The 16368-nt window shown below is 41.7% G+C and overlaps 1 protein-coding gene across 4 annotated transcripts in view; it reads right to left on the reverse strand.

Annotated features, from left to right (window-relative positions):
• SPAG16 (sperm associated antigen 16) overlaps nt 1-16368 on the reverse strand; it is a 359185-nt gene that overhangs the window by 115724 nt on the left and 227093 nt on the right. For all 4 annotated transcript variants that reach the window (XM_017747132.1, XM_017747131.1, XM_008643578.2 and 1 more), the window contains one exon: nt 1505-1570. In XM_017747132.1, coding sequence (XP_017602621.1) covers nt 1505-1570 — 66 coding nt within the window. The remainder of the gene's footprint in view (nt 1-1504; nt 1571-16368) is intronic.

Here is a 16368-nt window from a genome sequence, read left to right on the forward strand (position 1 = left end):
GAAAATATGACTGTTTCTATAAAAACAGTTTTTCCTCATAAAATATGCTTTTTTTAACAAAAATATTGACGCTCAAAACACCTTGATCAGCTTGCTTAGGGTGGAATACTTTAATTTTTTGGTGAGCAAGCACTGGAGCGTACAAAAATAGTTCTTAAAGTCTATATTTGGCTGAAATATAGCACTTGCTTTGCTAGCCAGCCAGTGGGACAACTGTTATGTGTACAACTCAGGGCCACTACTTAATTTTTCAGTAGTAGAGTTAACTTACACAACTGCAATCACAGCTTCTGAAGTTATATTCCTCACTCATTTTGATCAATGCTGCACCAAATGTTTCCATTTTCACTAATTCAATCACTGAGAATGTCAACCAATGATTCTAGTCTAGAGTTAATGCCAACTGTAATATTCCTTACCAAAACAACCTTATCTGGAAGGTTATCAGCACGTGGTCTTTCAGCTTCCTGTTAATCATTATAGGTCACATGAGGCCCTTTGTAAATTAATACCACTTTAAAGACAGTGCTGTGGTACCTCTACAGTATTTCCCTCACCACTCTTGCTCCTGTTAAACACTTTTTGTTCCCCACCACAGTGTCTCAGAGCACTGAGAGGCAGGCTGCGCCTGTCAAATACAGATAGGTGCACATGGCCAAGAAAGAATTAAGATGTCTTGGGAATTCCTATTCCCCTCCCTGACATCAGCTTATCCCACACCTTCTGCTGTTCCAGCCCCTGGGGTTTGCCCTACAAACACACAGGGCTGGCAGAGCAGTTGGCAAAGCAGCAGCTGATACTGAGCAAGAAGAGAATATTCAGGATCTCCTGCAGGAAAAATTAGTACCTTGCTCTGCCTGTAATGAAAGTGTCAGTGGGAGCACAGGGAGCAAGAACACCACAAAGTTATTTTTCAGGAAAGATGGTCTCTGAGAGAAAAGGCTGCTAGCAGCAGCAGAAACCAGCACATGCCTCAGCACTTCCACACCAGCTTTAAAGAGCAGTGTGGCCAGAAGAGCTGCACAAATCATACATCACAAACGTTTGGGTCATTTCAGAGTATTTCATACAGCCTCTAAGAACCATTCAGGAGAAATTCCTCCCCTTCCAAACTTACCAGTCATTCAGACAGCAGTCTGTCACCAATCCCAGCCAAAATGATTCCTTTTAGACAACGACTATAAACTAACAAGCCAGGGAAAAAACCTAACAGCAAATTTCATTTAAATAAAGTAACTAAATGAACCTAACAGAAGAGAATGGCTTAGACATCATGCACTGATCAAAGGAGGAAGGAGGGAGAACCAAGGAGGGGGCAGCTCTATTGTGGCAGGCACTGGAGCTCTGGTCTGGCTGGCAGGTGGGGCCACTCTGAGCCACCACTGATTTTGAATCCAGCCCCAGAGGTCTCTGTGTCACCAAGGAGCAGGACAGAACAGGCCAGAGCAAGGAACATGATGGTTAATGGGAAAAACAAAAGAGAAAATTCACATGCAGGACGTACCTTCTTGTTGAATGTAGCATGATTACAGGAATGCACGTGACCCTGGAATGTGTAAACACGGAGACCCTAGGTATGAAACAAAAAGAGAGCATTTAAATACGTTACAGCAATATAAATTATTCTGTAGCCTTGGTGTAAACAGAAGGACCTTGATTTTATGGCTGTGTGAAAATCAAGACACATTGTGTGCTAAAAAGCCAGCTCCTGGTTGCTAGAACAGGAACGCATTTCTCACCATTACTAAGGATGGATCTCCTTACTTCACGTAATAGCCACCAGAAAAGGTGCATTCAAATATCACCAGGCAAAGCCATCTCCCTGGCTGGAGGGCTGGAATTAGAAGGTGTAATCGCTCCTTCCAAAAGACTGAGCTCTTGCTCTCAGGCAGCGAGTCAGGACATGTCTCTTGATACTCCACACACAGCATTAAAGGCTTCCTTAAGGAATCACAGGCATGAAATCCAAGTTAATTATCTTTTGTCATCTCCCACAATAGGCCATAAGTGACCTACATAGTGCAGCAACATATGTCAGATGTCATCACTGATATGTGGCTTGTTCTCCCAGTACAGGAGCCATCCAACCACAGTATCTCCTGCTAAAAAACCTGAAATCTTCAGGATGGCAAGACAGGGTACTTGAAAGAGATGCCCTTCTCTGTTTTCACAGCAACCACTGGCTTCATGGGTTAAAAAATAGTTCCTATTAAAAGTGAAGCCCAGCTCTAAGCAGTGTAATCATACGCTGAAGAACAAATTTTCCCTCTAAAAAAGCATTTTATTAACACTGCAATTGAAAGACAGTTGGTTGCATTTTTCTGGAGAGTTGAGAAAACCCAAACACAAAATCTGAAATTTCACTACTCAAGCTGGTCTTGAATCAGTCTCGCAGGAGCAGGCTTAACATAGTTTAACCATACCTCTGTCATGCTTTTAGAGTTTATATCATCAGCTTAGTCCCATTTTTATTTTCCTGATTAAAAAAAAAAATCCCTCCTACTCTGACATAAGAAATTTGAATTCTCTTTTTCACTGACAAAACTTCCTACATTTTATCATCAGCATGTTTAGCAGCATATTCTCAGTGCTTGCAACATGCCCTTTCAGAAAGTAGTTAATGAGTTTTGACCACAAAGTAATTCTGGAGGGACAGTCCTCGATAATGGTCTGCGGTTCATATTATATCTCTGAACCACTTAGGAGAACTCAGCTCAACAAAGCAGCAGTTGCAGGGGATTACACTGTTGTTGTAAATATCTCAGGGGTTAAGAGCAAGGAGGGAAAGGAGCTATTGAGGCTGAAGAGCAGTGTTGATGCAGGAAAATACGGGGATTCATTATCTGCAGATAAATTCCAGTGGAAAAGCAGAAGACAGTTCTCAAACAGTGAGATACAAAAATTTACTCCACTTCAAGTAGTGGGGATAAAAAAAAATTCTCATTACTGTAAGAAGCTGCTTGAAAAGCCTGGAAATAAATGACCTTCTCCTGCATGTGATCTTTCTCCTGCACTTGGACACCAAGGAGGCTCTTTCCAGTCTTGGTCATACGGCATTAGAATACAAATCTCTAATAAAGCCTAGCACTTAATGCTGCACAGAATTCATTTTGTTTAAAAAAAAGTCACCAAAAAAATGTCACCCAAAAAAGGGAGCAGGCAACTTTGGCAAGTGCCATTTTGTATCTCATTGTATTTTTCATTTACCCTTCTGTGTTGAAGTAATTTCTGCTCCAAGGCCACATATGCTCTTGTGATTGTACTAGGAAATTGGTATTACTCCCATAAAAGGATTGCAAGGCAACAAGAGAAAAAAAAGGCTCTGAACTATCAAAGGCTCTATATTTAAAGAGCACACCATCCACTTAAAGCATAAAAAGGTTGCCAGAGCACAGTTCTTGAGTCCTCCACAGTTTATAACAGAGTTACAAGGGGAAATAGTGCTAAAAACTCACTCTAAACCCCTGTATATTTTTAAGTTAGATATTAGATATAGGGTGGATATCAGAGAAAGGTTCTTCCCCCAGAGGGTGCTGGGGCACTGAACAGGCTCCCCAGGGAATGGGCATGGCCCCAAGGCAGCCAGAGCCCAAGGAGTATCTGGAAACTCCTCTCAGGGACATGGTAGGAGTGCTGGGGTGTCTGTACAGGGCCAGCAGCTGGATTGATGATCCCAATGGGTCCCTTCCAGCTTGGCAAATTCTGTGATCCTATGATTTCTAAGTAATAAAATATGAACCAATAAATGCTGATAAAAGTAAAACTTAAATGATTACTATTCAATTATAAATTCACTGCTGGAATAGAAATGTGATTACACAAAATACCCTAAGACTGACAGGCAAATTAACTCGATAAAGGTAACAGGATAGGAGACAAAGATAACCAAACACACATAAGCAGTCTAGCAAGAAAAAATGTCAAGGACATAAAATGTACCTTGTGGCCCAGCAGCGATATCGATTGCACCCAGCCCATGGTAACAAACCAAGAGTCGGTGCATGTTTTGCATGTAAAAAGTAGCCCTTGTAAAAAACTGCTGCTGCTCAGCAGGGTGTAGTATTTACCCTCAGACACTCTCAGATACCAATACACACACAGTAACCTTTCCACAAACACAGAAAATGCATGCTCTCCCAAACCAGTGGAAAAAAGAAAACCACATGGATGCTGCACAAAATGGACGTTAACTTTCAGCTTCCCCTCGGTAAGTCAATTCAGTATAAGCCCTCTGAAAAGGATTTTAATAAAAATATTAATAATGATAATAAAAGTGAGACAAAGGCAATAGTTCTGCAAAGTGTTTCTCAATACTATCAAAACTTAATTTTCAAACTGCCACTTTATTTTTATTCAATGCACAGCTCGGGTTTTCTTTACCAACACCAGGAAATCTGAGTTTTGCAGACATAAAAACAAAACTGGAAAGCTATTGCTGAGCTGTAATAGCTCCAGCAAGAAACAAATAATAATAGATATTCTGTGGATCACAATTCAAGTTAGCACTGAGTTTTCAGCACCAGGAGCTCAGCAGTAAGTTAATGAAATCACTTTTGCACATGCATTCTGTTTTTCAAGCTTTAATCACAAAATAATCCACTATAGTACCGCCAGTGCTTCATGCAGTGTGGAACTGAACAGGGTGCCCACAAGCACCTGGGTGCATCTGCCATTTCAATTAATTTCTTTAAGGTTCAAGTTGAGCAAGAGCAAACATTTGGGACTTGTACCACAAGAAAAAGAGCAGGGGAAAAAGAAGGAGATTGACATTAGGGCAGTTCTTTTCTAGGGGAAAATTACGGTCCTTTGCTGTACCCTGAAGGTCTCACTGACCATCACCCCTCACAGAGGGAACAATCATGAACTGAGAGCCGGAGGAGCAACAAAACATCAGAGCAGAACTCTGAAGCTGGAAAAAGGCCCATTTCCCCCCCACCTTTAACCCTTGGGGTCTATCCAGTCTCACTGCATGTCACACTCCAGCAGTATAAATCATGGAAAATACATTATTATTGTCAACTGGATCTTGACTGAAATATTAATGGAGGAAGTCGGAGTTCCATTCCCTCCTTGAGCTATTGCCCAATTACATTAATAACCATGCATTCTTCCTCTGCAGGAAACACACAGATAACAGCCACATTCAAAGAAAACAAAATATGAAGTGTTCTGCAGTGTTGAGGTTTTGGGATTTTTAAATTATTATTCACACATGCACACACACATATAATTTTCCAGTCTGAAATCCAGAAATTAACATTAGAATCAGTGGTTAGAAACACCCTGGCATTATACTATGGAGCCTATCAACCTCTCACCTTCCACTGAACACAGGCATTAATTGCCTGCCTTGGACTGGAACTACCTAAAAGACTCCTGAGAGAGAAAACATTCCTTTGCTAAAATGAAATGTGGTATTGTGGAAAAGCAGCCTGATCTTTGGAGCTATGGATCTGTGAACAGTAATCTCCTGCTGCAAAAGTAGTTTAACAAGGTTTCTAAATTCAAATTATGTTTTTGTTCCTACTTTCACAGGATAAAACCCCAAGATTTAGGAATCAATAGTGAAATTCTGCTGTAAATCCTCCCTATTTTGTATCCACATAGATATAGGAATAGCAGAGTAAGACAAGACAGGCTGAAGACAATCATAATTAATTTGCTTCTTTGCTTCTTTGCATTGCAATAATTAAGTTCAACCTTTATGTAACACAGCAGCTGAATCTTCCTGTACTTATTTTAATTACCATTTCAGCAGCAACAAAATAGAACTCCCAAACTTAACAAGCCATACTGCAAGCACCTCTGGAGAAAACACACAGCCAAAACCGGTAGAGCGTCATTTGGAAGCGACTCACGTTTCTCAAACTCTGCTCTTTTGGTTTTCTTTCTGGATTTTGAATGCCTTGCTATACAAGAACATCTGACATGAACAAACTTACTGTGCAAGTCAAGAATCAAGATAACAAATCCATTAGATCAAGCTGGGTGTAATATCCTAGTTACAGTAGGTAATTATCTTTATGAGTTTGATACGAGTGTTTAGACAACAACATTTGAGTATGAGATTTATCTAACACTGTTCAGATAGAAGATTTATTTGTAATTTCTTGGTTCATTTAGAAATTAACTCTAAGAAATAATGTTCATTCAGAAAGACTAAACTAAGAAAAGTGTTCAAACCATGAAGCACTCAGCTGTGGAAATGTTCACCTCATTCTCTTTATTAAAAACAAACAAAACCTCCCAACAGTTCTTCATGAAAGGTTTAATTGTATTTAGGGGAAAATGAAAATTCTGAGCTTACATAGCTAGAACTTTCCCAGCAAATCAAACAGTGTAATGCTTTAGAAGCTCCCTTGGCTGGACCTGAACTTTTCCAAAAGCAAGGAATGTTCAGTGTACTGTGATTTCTGCCTACAGACTCACTGGGAAGCTCTAACCCTCCTCTCAATCTTCCTTGCTGGAGTTGTCCAAGGGCTTCCGTTTTCATAGCAAAGTGCAAAACTAAAAGTGTGCATCCTTCTCATTCCCATGCCTTATTCACAACATGGCCCGTCTGCCTCAGCCAGCACTGGGGAGCTCCACAGGGAATGTGGCAGATCCAGCAGAGTTGTGGCTCTGCTGTCCCTCTGCGCTGCAGGGTATCGCCTGTGTCATTGCCATGAAGTGGGTGCATGGAGACATCAAAAGGGACTTGGATCTCTTCACAAGAGAAAAAGGTAATTTTTAGGAGAGAGAAAACCCATTTTCATGGGATGTGATGGGTAAGCACAAAAACTGGAGGAAAGAGCCCCTTCTACTTTTGCAAGACGGCTCCGTTCTTTCCTAGCCCACACCAACCATATGAGGTTCAACAAGGGAAAGTGCACCCGGGATGGGGCAGCCCTGGGTGTATGGACACACTGGGGAATGAGAGGCTGGAGAGCAGCAGGGACATGGGGATCCTGGTCAGTGGCCAGTTGGATCCGAGTCAGCAGTGCCCTGGAGCCAGGAGGGACATCCCTGTCCCGGGGGATCAGGCCCAGCATGGCCAGCCAGGCCCGCTGGGGGCAGTTTTGGGTGCCACAATATAAGAACAATATTAAGCTGTCAGAAAGCATCCAAAGGAGGGCAACAAAGATGGTGAAGGGCCGTGAAGGGAAGCCATGTGAGGAGTGGCTGAGGGCATCTGGTCTGTTCAGCTGGAGGAGACTGAGGGGAGACTCATCGGGGTCTGCAACTTCTTTGTGAGGAGAAGAGGAGGGGCAGACACTGATCTCTGCTCTGTGGGGACCAGTGACAGGACCCAATGGAATGGCCTGAAGTTGTGCCAGGGAGATTTGGGTTGGATATTTGGGGAAGGTCCTTCCCCCAGAGGGTGCTGGGGCACTAAACAGGCTCCCCAGGGAATGGGCACGGCCCCAAGGCTGCCAGGGCTCCAGAAGCGTTTGGACAGCGCTCTCAGGAACAGGGTGGGATTGTTGGAGCGTCTGTGCAGGGCCAGGAGCTGGACTGATGATCCCAGTGGGTCCCTTCCAGCTCAGGATATTCTGTGTTTCTGTATTAACTCATTCCAGCAGTCCCCTGCAAGCCCCAGGCTCTGTGTGTCCACCCTCAGGCCAGCCTTGCTTGCAGCCAGGGCTGCTCTCCGTCTGCCCCATCCTGTCCCATCCAGAGGGCTCCACTCCCAGCAGGGCAGAACCACATCCATCTCCCAGTTACACTCGGAGGCTTCACGGGCACGGCAGTGCAGTGTCTGAGCAGTGAGCACTGAGCAAATCTGGAGAACAGTTTTACCATCTGTCAGGACAGGGTTTACTCGAGAAACTCGAGCACAGAACCTTCAGTGCAAAGTTTGCTTCTGTTCTCCTCGCTTGGAATAGACCCTGGGGGGAGGAATCACACAGAGAAGGTTTCTCTATGTTAGACCAGGGGTAAGGCGAGGGCATTACTCAGATGTTTTGTAATCCCTTCTCTGGGGAATAAAATTAACTTGCCACCATTTGTGTGCTCTGTTACATGGGAATTCATAGAGGCAGGTGTGTGCACCAAAACTGAAGTACATCAGCGGATAGGCTCTTTTCTTTAAAAAAAACCACTTTATTCACTACATCCTCCCAAAGAAACAAAAAAGAATTTTGAACCTCTTTAAAATGCATGAACTTCTATAACAACTTTCATACTGTGAAACATTAAAAACTCGAGAAGCAGCATTTTTCTAAATTTGGTAGGTAATAAAAACTAGAAAGAGAGCTCTGCCAGCCAGCTAAGCCCAACACCATGCTTTTCATCACAGACCAGCCTTCCTTTCACTTCACAGTTCGTAACACCTGCTATTAAATATATCAAAAAAACTTAATTAACCTTGTTCTGGAATACCCCTGAATTACCTCATTTGTGTAGGTCTGAACTTTCACCTGAATGTAGTATTAATATACCTTTTGCACTGATGATGCAGGCATATTCATTTGTCTTAACTGGGATATGAAGTATGTTTCTAGGCCAAGACCTTGTGTGCTATATCTGTTCAAAGTGAACCTCTAAGGCTCTCCTAAAAAAATCTAAAAAACAGGAGTTTATAGTAGAAATGCTGACAGATTATATTCTTGCCAGCATAATATAACCTGACTCAAAGATAAATGTTTCATGAATTAAAAAAGTTGAAAAAAGCTCCTCTGTTCAGCTTTGTTCTCGAGATGAAAGTGAATTATCTTTTTGTCTTTTACTGATACTTGGATTTTTGTACTGCAGTCTGCAGAAAACTGTAACCACAGGCAGTATTTAAACAGACATGACCGTGTGGGATTCTCTCCTCACTCAACTCCTGCAAGAGACATCAAACTTCCAGCTGCATAAGGAAGAACAAAGGTCTTATGGGAAGCAGATCCTTTCCTGCTTCTGTGAGAAGAGAGAAATGTCATCTCCAGTTGATGAGATCACACATGAGCACAGTCCCACCTGCACAGCCCCGACAGGCCAGCCAGGGAGGGGAGGGAGAAATGCCTTTGCTGGACCCATCATTCCTCTACAAGAAAATAAACAGTAAAAAGAAATGCCTCTAAGATATGGAAATTCTTTCAGTGAGAGCAGAGCTGTGTATTACTGCCCTGGTTGGTATTAGCAGATGGGTTCATTAGCAGAAGCTGCTGCATCGTCCTAAGGACCCGTAAGGCAGCTGAACAGACATCACCCTGCCAGCACCAGAAAAGCCAAATTCCGTAACTGCATTCCTCCTATCCTGCATAACTCCAGGAGTTTCAATGTTCCAGGGAGGGAACGATCAGCAGTGCATGGGCAGGGATGGCCAAGGAAATCCTGCTGTGAGTAATGTGCTGGAGCTTGTGAGCTGCAGATTAACCCAGGAACTATGCAGCAGTTTCAATTAACTTGGCATTCCATTGCTTTGCAAAACAGAGCAGCAGTTTTCAGGAGAGCAATGGCTGAATGACAGGAACCTGGTAGGGCTGTCTAACATTAAACACCACGAGCTCTATTACTTTAATGTAAAAAAGATCAAAAAGATGAATTATAAATGAGCAGAAGTTTCTGGTGGAATATAACTGGAAAAGTTTTGAGTGTAGTGCAAGCATAGAAAAAATACAAAATCATTTCTGTTGGCTTTGAAAATTAAATTATATGAAGGCAGAATAAAACAATGAATACATAATTTAATTATATATAAGAAAAAGTGAGAGCACTACATGTGGGAAATAATTTCCTCCTTATCTATGAGAATAGAGAGACCGAGAAGTTGCGTATGAGTCTGAAGGGCTTTCATGCTCTAAAAAACTGAAGTTAAATCTTGGCCAAAATGCCAAATTTTTGCCTTCTGTGAATTCCTATCAGAACAATGGAATTTTTTTTCATAGCAGCAGAAAGGAAAAACTAAGTGGCTTTAACTGGAAAAGACAGTATAGAGACAAAAGCAGGTACATACACAACCGTGTTTATCAAGTAAGACAAGCTGGCCCAAACGTTTAAAAAAAAAAAACAAAGGAAAAAGTTAAAGGATTTCTTCCCTTCAAAGAGTCAGCATAAATCAAGAGTAAGCCAGTAAGATCAAAGTTCTTACTTGTCTGACAGCCATTGGGAGAGGGTTTACTTCTATTGGAATAAAAATTTGTAAGCCTGCTGCATTCACAGTGTGAATTTTGTTCTGGCAGTCACAATGGACCAAATGCATCTCAGTCAGATTTCGAATGGCAGAAGCACAGCAAAAAGTACTGAAATAAGAACAACAAAAAAGGGCAAACCTAACAGAACATGGCTGCAGTTCTCCTCCACCAACCAACACTGCTGAACAGCTCTGCAAATGCAGGCTCTTCTTTGATCTCTGTTTCTCCATTAACCAACAGCAAGGGAATGACTTCCCCAACAACGGGGCTTGGCAAAGAAACCAGGATCTAAATGGAAGTGGAAAGCACACCACTTGCTCACCATGATCTGCTTTTCCCAACTAATGCTGCTTTGGGAATAACAGGACTGTTGACCTGAATAACCAGTATCTGAGAAGAGAATCCAGACTATTTGGCTAGAAACACTCAAAAAGTTATTCATTGGAAAAAGAAGTCACTGCAAGAAAAAATAAAAATAAGAAAAAAGTGACTGTGTAATTTTTAAAAAGTCTTTAGATATCAAAATTAAAATGAAAGAATCACCTGTGGAAGAGGAGAAAACATTGCAATCAGCTCTTACGAATACACTGTCCACATATCCTCTGCACCAGATCCTGCTTACACCATCTACAGATTCTGAGTGAAAGGAGAAAAAGGACTGTAAAAGCCCATCAAAAATATTCCTAACCTTCTGCAATTTCAAATTCAGAATTTTGTAAGTATTTGAAGCCAAATTCATGCCAACATTTTCAACAGTAGGATTTCCCAGAGAAAAAAGAAAGTATTGCTGGAAGGTCTGGGTAGTGAGGGGAGTAGTTCTGTTTTTTAGTTAGTCTGATGGACATCTAAGCTTTATTTTTCATCATAGTGCTGCTCCCCAGTAAAAACCTGTATTCAGTCCTGAAACAAATGGAATTAGGCAAAACACCAATTTTGAAAATCCTACCTGCTTTAAAGAGTTTATTGGTCACTCCACAGCATAATTATTTTAATCATTAAAAATATACTCTAGTGGTTTAGCTTTGTTGAGTGTATTAATGTTTCCCAATAAACTTTATGACTGAAAAGACATAGGAATAAATATAGTTTTTAATCCATCAATACTGGCACCGGAACTGGTGACTGGACTTTTTGGACCAGAGCATGCAACTATTTATGTCACCTTCAAAGAAGCAGGAGTAGAGAATTGAAACCTGAAAATCTTTACTGGGAATACCCCACAACAAAACAGGTGTCATTAAAAAGTTATACATATGTACATAAATACATACTCCTTCATGTGCAGGAAGTTGTCAAAAAATAAAAAAACCTGAAAAAATCATTCCAAAGCAATGTGAAATTTTCCCAGAATGCTTTTATCAGGGATGGTAACAACATTTAGCAACTGAGAAGCAAGAGCTCTTCACCTGTTTTAGCACCTTTTTCCCAAGACATTCACATCCTAGCAAAAGATTGCAGTGACATTGAAGAGAAGCAAAACTCCTGGAAGCCTTTTCAGAGGCCTCTTGTAAAATTACACCATGATTACATTACCTCTTAAATTAAAAAAAGTTTCTCACAAAGTTCAGCCTGTCAGAGTTGCCAGGATTAGATCTGGGACCAAATGTATTATGACTGAGCTCAACGCTGTATAAATATTAGATCCATTATTCAAACAGCTCACAGGACACTGCCAGCTTGATTTTACAGTCACAAAATCTCCCCATGAAATCTCTGCCCTGGGATTTTTCCCCAGGAAAGGAAGGGCTGTGGCATGGGCCCTTGTCTGAGCAGCAAGGAAATGTAAACAGCAGGGTCCCACTAAAGGAGCCTCAGACAAAAGAATTCCAGCCTTGGGGTTGGTGAGTTATTAACAGCAGCTGGCTCTGTAATTGTCGGTGAAATAATCTCATTGACACATACAAGTTAGGAAATAGAGGGCTCATTAACAAAGCCTCCAGCCTTTATTAGATCATATAAATAACCAAGAGTGCCTGCAAAAGATCGATTACAACCTTTAAACGTTTACTGAATCAGTGTTTAATTAAGACAATTTTAATATGCAAATCAAGCCTAATTATCATCATTTGTTAATGTTAGTCTGCCTGAGCTCTAAACAACTACAGCTGCAAATATGGTAACACCATCATATTTCTCCTGCTTTTTTTCCCCTACGAAGAACTGCAGAGGAAACGATCGAGTTGATCCCGGTGTGTATGAATGCTTTCAACACCACATTAAAGAACTGCAGAGGAAACGATCGAGTTGCACTCCCGGTGTGTATGAATGCTTTCAACACCACATTTCCATCTACTGTTTGAAGGTCAAAAAAGTGCTCGGCATAGCATAAAATGGAGTGGAAATGTTATGCATTTCTTCACCCACTATTTTGCAGAGAGCTTTAATTAATGTATTTCCTACCTCCTCTGGGAGCTTCTTTTCCTGAAAATCTGCCCTTGTTCTATGCAGCAATTGAATGGGTGGGTTTCTAACACAGACCTTTGTCACTCAGAAGCTGACATTGGGACTTTTTTCCCTTCCTGTTTCCTCTGCCCTGGGAATGATAACCTTCCTGTGCCAAGAAGCTACAGCATCACGGCAAAGCCCCTGGAAAATAAAGCATGAAGCAACCAAGAGAACAGCACAGCCCTCAGCATTGTCATGGCAGGAGCAGCCAGGGAGAATAACAAATGTCTGTGTTCTGATTCTCGAAGAAGTAAAATTAAAGCCTCAAAATCCCCAGGAATTTGTTTTGGGAAAGCGGGTGGGGCAGCTGCAATACAATCCTGGTAGAAATCATTCCCTTTTCCTGGCACTGCTGCTCTCCTGATGCCACAATGAGCTGTACAGATTAAAATGAAGGAAGGGAACCACTCCCTGCTGGGCACTATTGATTTGTTGTTGAATGCTTACACTGGCAGCGGGGGAAATATGAAACATTCCTGTTTGCAACATTTCACAATATAGAAAGTCACTTCTTTGTTTTCCTTTGCCATTATGTTTTCTCTCCTCACATTCCTGCCACTTTGGAGCCTGTAGCTGCCAAGCCCTTAGCTGGTTGAGGGCAAAAGGAAAGCTTTCTACTCTTACTTTCTGTAATATATTCGGTATTTCTAAGGAAAAGAAGTCCTCACGGAAGGGAAAAAAGGACATGCAGTTACAAAAGGCCATGAGTCTTTCAAGACAGAATGAATAAAAATGTAATAATCAGAGGAGAAATGAAATACAAGAGACAACTTGAAAAGCCCCCAGTTCAAACGGGAGCAGAGTGGCTTTCACCAGCATCTGGACTGACTGGTGGATGAAAGGGCTCCATACAGGAACCACATTTGGGTACATCTGGGTAGAGACCTGTCAGGCAGTCACCTCCCAGCTCCTTTTTGAAAGGTCTTCTCTGCAGGCAGCCTTGGAGAACAGGGCATGTCCAATAAAATCTGGGCATGTTATTGCCCACACAGCAAGTCCGCACAGAAGCTGGATCAGGCTAGGACACAAATTTGGGCTGGGGAACAAATCCTCAAGCAGGAGGAGCCCCTGGCCTGTGTGAACTGCAGGCAATGAAGAGCCAAGGCTTGAGAAGTGGCTCCAAAGACACAAGCAGGTGCCAATTCCCTGCATTCCCTATGTGTAGCCATGGGGAACTGTGCAGGGGCACGGGGCTCCCACACGGACTAACAACAGTGGTGGGAGCTGTGGGTGCTTCTGGTGAATACCTGAACCTGAGGAAACCACAGGAATTTGAAGTGAATCATGTGAGGAAGAGCCTGCAAAGTTTAGTCTTCTAAGGTGCTCCAGCAGCTATTATGAAAGATGTTGACACTTTCCTATCCTTCATTAGGGAAAATGGCCAGCATTTTTAGAGCTGGAATCCCAGTGGAACTGTGTGTAATGAGTGAAACAAGTACACTTTCAGGAAATACCTGCAAATCCACGAGCAGGGAAGAAAGACTGGAAATCAAGTGCAAGCTCAGGCACATGTAATAGGCTTAGTGGAGAAGTTCCATGCTAAGACACAGAAGACATACACTTGCACCGTGGAGCTATTCCACCAGGACTAGGGCAGGGAAGGGAAAACCAGAGGAGCACTTCACAAGTTCAGTTCATTCAGACATTCACTCAGCACTGCAATGCTGCCTTGGCTGGTTTTGCCCAGGGGATGTTTCCCTAAGAGTCACCAGCCCTGATGTGCTTCAAACACACAAGAACTGACAGGATTCATGGCAAAGAGTTCTCATCTTCCTGGTCACCTTCAGGCTACTCAGCAACACTGGACAAGAGACTGTCCTTTCTGTCCCAGTTGCAACTTCCCAGACCATGAAATGCTGTGCCCTGGTACACCTGCTCCAGTTTTCCCATCCAGTTACATACAAAACCAGCTACAAGTGAGGAAAGTTCTCTTACAGAACAACAGTTACTCTGCTGTGCCCACTACTATTTCATGTTCTCCAGTCTAAACTTGCTATTCATATCAAAAATACATGGAATGCATTTTGACATCATGTATGGTCCCATTATAAGCAGTCAGATGTCCATCCACTTTGCAGCCTGTTAAAGGTGATGGAAAGTTAACAACATTCCCAAACCCCCTCCTCTCTCAGCAAGATGAAACAGTTCCTGAGTCAGACATGGATCTGACAAGTTCCTAAGATACACAGACATATCTCAAAGTAGATATTACGGTCAAAACCCAAAGAGTTTTAAAAATTAATTCAGAAGAGAAATTATCTGCATTAGACATGCACATCAGTAACTCTGCTCCATAGCAATGGTCAGGCATCTTCCAAATTAGATGGTACTTCTTATGCAGAGATCTTCTCTGGGTTCAGTCATTTGAGAGTCATTCAAGAACACTGTTACAAGAATTGTCATAAATAAAAAGCACTACTTCAACAGCATTTACAGCCTGAGCAGGTTAAGCCTCTCTTGAAGTCTGACTCTCCAATGACAATGGAATCGGTGCCCATTTTGCAATGTGGAGCAAAGGAAATCCACTGGCATATGTGGCTGAAAGCTGTGGGAGGAACCCTGACACTGCATTCAAGCAGGGCAGGGCAACCCCAGGTTTCATTCCATCCCTCACACAGTGAGCACTCAGCTCCATTCTTGGACTATTTACATGTGCTTTGCAGGTGAACATTTTCAACACAGGATTTTGATTAGCAAAGAATGAAGTACAACCTAAACTTTGTCTTTTCAGAAAGCAAAGGCAAAACATTATTTATCTTTTTTAAATGACAAGTGCCTTCTTTGATAAAATGTTTTCATTTGGGTTTGATTACAAACCCCAAACATACTATTTTCATTTTTGCTCATTCTCCTTTCCTGTCTCCCTCATCACTAGGGTCAGCACACACAGTTATCTCCTGATCTGAGAAGTAAAGCTCTTTCATTAATTTTATTGGTTTTATAATTATTCAATTTAAGCCAGAGCTTTCCTGATTACTGAAAGACAGACAAGTCTTTTCTCTTAAATTAGAAAAAATTTAACATAACAAAAATATTTAACAGAAAGAAGCTCAAAAGGAAAGCACATAAAGCCCTTTAAAAATGCACACGACCTGTAACTTGCATTCCAGTTCTGCAAATTTTCATATAAAATTCTAAAATCTCATGGTGTTGCATGGTACAAGACAAGATGGCACAAGAAGCTCTGTGCTACAAGACACCATATTCTGTTCATTTTCTCTTCAGTGAACTGAACTGCAGATAAATGACCCAGAAACCAGCAGGAAATGAGGACATATCACCAATATGAATATTATTTGTTAGAAGACGTAACTCTCTTAACAATACCCGACCCGTGACTAATTTCAGGGGGTCAAGATGATCTTTGCCCTCCACTGTGTAGGGTATTATTCTTCTCCAGAGAAGTTCAGAGGTTAATGAATAAAGTGCCAGCAAAGAAGAAATGAAACTAAGCAAGAAAATGCTTGTTCTTGGTCTCTGCTATAAATAATGCTCTCATTAAAATTCTGCCTTGGAAGAAAGGCAAGTCCATTAGTCTAGAAGCTAATTTTTACTGGCTCCTTAGATGTATGCATATTAAAAATTCAGCGTTTATAATTGCCAGCCATCAACCACCTAGTCAGTGCTGTTCTTGGAGTTTTTAATTATTTACTTCATTTGCATAGACACTCCAATTTATGATCAACCATTTGGTTATCAAGGGACAGTTTTAGTAATTCCTTTTTTGCATTTTTATTTATTCCTTCTGTATCCCCAGCTGAGAGAACCTTTGCCAAGGTAGGTGGCAGTGGGATGGGCTCATCCCCAGCCTCCCAACCTACCGCAT

This window comes from Corvus brachyrhynchos, unplaced genomic scaffold (genome assembly GCF_000691975.1).
Source record: "Corvus brachyrhynchos isolate BGI_N302 unplaced genomic scaffold, ASM69197v1 scaffold671, whole genome shotgun sequence".
Lineage (NCBI taxonomy): Eukaryota > Metazoa > Chordata > Aves > Passeriformes > Corvidae > Corvus > Corvus brachyrhynchos.